The 5,909-nt window shown below is 43.2% G+C and overlaps 1 protein-coding gene across 2 annotated transcripts; it reads right to left on the bottom strand.

Moving 5' to 3' along the window:
• Positions 1–615: 615 nt before the first annotated feature.
• Positions 616–3,994, bottom strand: LOC147605738 (pentatricopeptide repeat-containing protein At5g27110-like). 2 transcript variants are annotated; one of them, XM_086793075.1, is made up of 3 exons: positions 1,198–3,994; positions 1,037–1,122; positions 616–929 (listed from the first exon to the last, which is right to left on the bottom strand). In XM_086793075.1, the coding sequence occupies exon 1, from the start codon at positions 3,864–3,866 to the stop codon at positions 1,395–1,397; it is 2,472 nt and encodes an 823-aa protein (XP_086649201.1). In that variant the 5' UTR covers positions 3,867–3,994; the 3' UTR covers positions 616–929; positions 1,037–1,122; positions 1,198–1,394. The 2 variants fall into 2 exon arrangements, with proteins under 2 accessions (XP_086649201.1, XP_086649202.1); XM_086793076.1 differs by having other exon boundaries at positions 1,037–1,107.
• Positions 3,995–5,909: the final 1,915 nt, after the last annotated feature.

Genomic DNA, 5,909 nt, shown 5'->3' with positions numbered 1-5,909 from the left:
CTGTTAAAAGCACTGCTTTCTTTTCCATTGTCTGCATGTGAAAGCAAGGGAAATGTACGTGTACATGAGGTTTTTGCAAACCAGCAACCACCATCTTATCCTCTTTTGATTAATGTGAGGCAAAAAGGGGCATGCCTATTGATCAAAAAGGTGAATATATTCTCCCTCACCTGACTTTGTATAAATGTGCAAAAGAGCCTCACACACGTGTTTTCTGTCTTAATGAGAACATAGGAATGCCCTCAACATCCACTTACCGCTCCAACATCATCAACAACATGGCCAATAGCAAGAATGGCTTGCGCCTTCATCACTCAACCACCAATTGCATACCTTGGTATCCTCCATACCGAAAGTTACTAGCACCACATTCCAGCAAGTAGAGCACCTACTGGTGGAATCCTATTTATGGTGACCAAAAAAGTTTTAGTGAATGTGAGAGAGTTTATCAGGAGTTTCTGTAAGTTCTAAAGAAAGCAAAGGCAGGACAAGGTGAAAACATGTGAATGACAACAAGACAAAACTGGCAAGGACGACTCAATGAAGGTAAACAAGGGCAGCTAACACAGTTGCAAACATGCAAAAAAAAACGCAGTCAATTCAACCTGGATCTCAGTGAAGCATTTATTCCAAGTAAACATTCCTTATTCAAACTTCTTTCTCATGGATTTGCACTAAACGTTTCTGAGGTATCTGGGTTTTACCAGAAGATCTAAGGCTGCTGCGTGATTGGATATCCAACCTCCGCATTAACCTCCAAAATCATGTGTTTAACATCAAATTCCATGTACTTCCCTAACTTTCACTAATACACATCATTCATCTCCATGATAATAGCATCATCTCTTGCACAAACCTTTTTTTAATGTCCTAAGTGGCCAGTAATGTTTGACCGTCACCCAACGCATGAGGAAACAGATCAAACTAACCTGCAAAACAAATCAGTTCAAAGATCTTGAACCATCAAACATTTTGCAACCTTCTTACGTATGTCCTAGTGAACTGTAAATCTCAGCATGCACACCCTCTAGCATACCTGAACGGATGACCCAGGAACATTTGGCTTGTGACTAACCGGATGCAACCATGGATGTATGCCTTTGGCACCTACTATAAACAGAACTGTTTTAAAAAAAGAACGAATTAGCATAATGATTATTCGAGCATGCCACTCATTACCGCAAACAGTGTGCATACCTTTCAGTGCTTTCCAGTCTTTGACCACTGCGATCACGTTAAAGGCATGTGCTTGTCAGTACCAGTAAAGTACGAGACTATAGCCGCTGCAACACTTTTTGCTTGGACGACAGCAATCAGCACCAGGGTCTTCCTCCAAAGCGCACTTGTATCCATAAACTAGCCCAACATCTCTGATAAGCTTTCAAATGCCCACACTAATGGCTCGTCTCAACCTTCTCAAACAATGGCTGCACCATTGAAGTGAAATGCGGCACGTGCCCTTTGTCCACCATTTCTTCAGTCAGCCTCTTAAGCTTGGCAAAGACATCAATGCTTTGGGGGTGGCTTTGGTCCCCGACCATGAAATCAAAGACTTTGTTGTTAACCTCAATCCAAGCCTTCCCTGGCTTCTTCCACCCAAAAGCAGCATAACTCCTCAACTCCAAAATTTTACTTGCCTCCTTCCACATGGCAGCATTACCATAGATATTGGACATATGCACATAACTAGGAGCATGACTAATGTCCATGTCAACAACACAATCAAAGCATTGTCTTCCAAGATTTGGATTGCCATGACTTGAGCAGTTGCTCAGCAAAGACATCCACCCAACAGTTCCGGTCTCAAAAGGGATAAGTTGAAGTAGGTCTCCTGCTTCTTTCAAGTGTCCAGTGCGGCCAAAAAGATCCACTATACAATTAAAATGCTCTTGTGTCGGGATTATCCCAAAAACATTTTGCATGGACACAAAGTGTTCGCGGCCTTGATCCACCAAACCCAGGTGATTGCAGGCGGAAAGGAGAGAGAGAAAGGTGATGTCGTCTGGCTTCAACCCTTCTTGCTGCATACTTTCAAAATGCTGTAGGGCCAAGCCATAATCACTTTGCAATGCAAATCCTGCAATCAGAGCATTCCATGTCACAACATCTCTGTCTGACATATTTGCAAATACTTCACATGCATCCTCAAGGTTCCCGCACTTGCTGTACAAATCAACCAGTGTATTTCCAATCAACCTGTCCAGCTCTAAACCGCTCTCAATAATGTGTCCATGAATCAAGCTGCCCTCGTGTAGGGCTGCTATGCTTGAACATGCCTTCAAAGAGCTCATGAACGTGACACCATTTGGCTTCACTCTTTCTTGTAGCATCTGTCGAAAGAGTCCTAAAGCCTCCTGAGCAGCTCCAAGCTGGACATAACCTGTGATGATAGCACTCCATGTGACCACATCACGCTTTGATAAGTTATCAAACAGCATGCGGGCATCCTCCAGGCTGTTACATTTTATATACATGTCAATGAGGGCACTTCCCACAATAACATCCAACTCCGAACTGTTTTCAATGATGTGGTCATGAAGCAGCTTGCCCTTGTTCAGGGCATTCATGTTCGAACATGCTTTAAGGATGCTACCATATGTGAAATTATCAGGCTTCTTCTTCTCCTTTTGCATCTGCAGGAAAATTTCAAAAGCCTCATGATCCTGACCATGCAGGGCATGACCTGCAATCATAGCACTCCATGTCACCACGGATCGATCTGGCAACCTATCAAACAATCTGTGCGCCTCCTCCAGGTCACCACACTTGGCATACATATCAACTAATGTGTTGTTAATGAAAGCATCGGGTTCGAAACCACTTTCAACAAAATGTGCATGGATAAGCTTGCCCTCTTTCAATGCTCCTATGGTGGAGCATGCTTTCAGCATGCTCACTATGGTGAATTTGTCCGGCTTAATTGCCTCCTGCTGCATTTGATGGAAAAGCCCAAGAGATCTTTGACCATGTCCATGCAGCACATATGCTGCGATGATAGCATTCCATGACACAGCATCTTGATTGGGTAGTTTCAGAAATACTCTATGCGCCTCCTTGAGACTCCCACACTTGGCATACACATCGATGAGGGTGTTGCAAACAACTCTATCAGACTCGAAACCCTTTTCAAGTATGTAAACATGGATGAACTTACTCTGTTCAAGGGCTACTATAGTAGAGCATGCTTTCAATATGCTGATGATTGTGACTCTGTTCGGCTCAACACCTTCCTGCTGCATTTGGCAGTAAAGCATAAGGGCCTCATGCCCATGTCCATGCTGAGCATACCCTGTCATCAAAGCACTCCATGTGATGGTGTCCCTGTTTGCTAGTTTCTCAAATACCCTTCTAGCATCTAACAAGCTTCTGCATTTGGCATATGTATCAATGAGACAATTGGACAAAGAGAGGTCCGCATCGAGCCCACTTTTTAGTACATGGAAATGAATCAATTTGCCCTGATCAAGGGCTGCAATGGTGGAGCATCCTTTCAAAACGGCCAGAAGAACATGTTTATCTGGCTCTACGCTTGCTCTTTCCATTTCATGAAACAGGGCAAGGGCCTGTTCACCTTGTCCAAGATTGGCATGTGCAGAGATGATGGCACTCCATGTGAAGGCATTTGAAGGGGGCGTTTGAAGGAACGCTTGGTTGGCCTCAAGCATACGCCCACATGCAGCATACATGCGGATGAGGTGGCTACAAAGAGCTGGGTCTGAGTAAAGCCCATCTTTGGCAATAAGGCGATGGATATTTCGGCCGCCCACCAGGTCTTTCTTCTCCATACAGCCCTGCAGAAGGGAATAGTAGATCCCTCTCTGCTCCATAAGGTGGTGTAGCTCATAACAAACTCTCTGTGAAGACATAGCCCCGGCCCTCGCATACGAGAGATCTCACCCGCCCCCATCTCTCATGAGCAAGAGATCTCCCCTCTCCAACGCGCAAAAGGCCCAGCAGGTGAACTTAGAACACTCGGCAAGCCAACTTCAATTGGGCTCATTTTTTTACCTTGCAAATATAATATTATTTTGTCTTGCAAATATTTTTTTTCTTTCAAATATAATATTATTTCGTCAATTCTAAAAAACTACAAATTTATTTTGGGTGCTTGTGTTGGTGGCCTGAGTTGGTGTAGCTGGTGGCCTCTCAAAACCCCTAGCCCCGAACAAAGTCCGTCGGCAAGCTGCCTTCTGTACCCCTCTCGAAAAATATATATATACATAGATGTTAGGAAAGCAATCTGAAAGGTTTTTGATTGCTCATTAGAGGTGATATGGCATGCCATTAATAGGCCATTGATCTATGTTTATATGGCTATCTTCTTTAGTTTGATTGTTCAACTTGGTAGATGTGTTTAGTGTACTCTAGCCTTGATCATCTCCACATACATTCTTTTGAATCATGGCTTATCCTTTAGCACGTGTTCTTGATTCCATCCCCCGCCACCATGTCATCATACGCCTGCCCTAAGCTACATGCACATACTTAGATGGCATGAGGATTGGTGGGGTGTTTTTCCATTCATGGAGGATGCGTGGGAGGATCTTGCTGAGGTCATGCCTGGTGAGCCATGGTCATATTAATATATGAGAGGATGTATCGACATTCCTTTCATTTTGTGGCATTCCATGGCTTTTCACATTTCTTCCTTTTGCTCTAGGGTTGCACATCTTCATCCAGTTTGACCCCTGCTATCGTCATGCAGGCATTATCAATGTCTCATATCTGTTACCCACATCACTTGGACCATATTATGGTGCATCGTGAGGTGCTCCACATGCCCCATATAGGCTCATCGAGCCTCAAGTTGTGGAGTCCATCCTTGTGTTCCTTTTTAGATTAATGAGTTGGGCGAGTTCATCTTCTCCTTGTTCTCTTATACGAGGAGTTGAGTGGAGCTTAGGATGTTGAGTGTTGGGTGTAGCTTGCTCACTCTTAAGCACTCCCCATGCATGAGAGGCTTGCAGTTGAGAGAGCTTGTGTAGGTTTTCCATCATCTCATTGCCATGTCCTTGTCATTTACTTAAGCTTAGGCTTGTGAGTGAGAGGTGAATGTGGTGTGAGGGTGAGGGTGAGTGCGAGTGTGAGTGTGATGGTGTCGCTTTGTTTTCCCTTTTACATTAGGTTCCTTTCCCCCTTGTTTCCCTCTTCCTCTGTCCTCTCATTTCCATTAGATCAGCATATTCATTATTCATCATTCCTTTCCTCAAGGGTTTGGGTGAGAGACAAGCTCTTGGGTGGCCTCCTCTTGTGGGTATTCCATCAACCCACAAACACCCAAATTAGAGCATCTAGCCGGTAGCTTAACATTCCCTTTATTTGAAAATTATAATTTCTTTCATTTTCTTATATTTTAATTGTCTATTCCATGATAAATTAAGTGTAGATTAAATCAAATTAATGGATTCTCAACTTCTATACAACCCCAAAAACAAAGTTCTCTAAATTCTAAAATTGACCTTACAACCTTAGGCAATTTAAATCTATGCTTAACCTCGTGGATACTGTGAGACCCCTACCCTTCTATCTATACAATAATATGTTAGTGGAATCACACTAAGGGTAGAGCACCTCACTCGGGCCCTCATATCATAATGTCCTAACACTTGGCTATTCTATTAGTTTCCCTTAGCCTAGAACAATACTTTCGTCAAGAAAGGTAAACGATCCCTCGAGGTAATACCTCCAGGTGTTTTTCTTTCATAATTCTTACAAGCAGGTCACATCAAGTGGCTCCCCGCCAAGGCTCAACAATACTCACACACCACTTAAAAATAAGGTCACATATGCACTTCTTTGAAAGCAATCCTTTCATAAAGGAAAAACATAACATCATACAGTTCTCTTCATACCATGCATAATTTTATATGTCCATATCATATATTATAGGGTAACACATTACTGTCACA

This window comes from Cibotium barometz, chromosome 59 (assembly GCF_041138505.1).
Source record: "Cibotium barometz isolate CiBa-2024 chromosome 59, ASM4113850v1, whole genome shotgun sequence".
NCBI classification, from domain to species: domain Eukaryota; kingdom Viridiplantae; phylum Streptophyta; class Polypodiopsida; order Cyatheales; family Cibotiaceae; genus Cibotium; species Cibotium barometz.
This window is presented reverse-complemented; position numbering and strand designations above follow the sequence as displayed.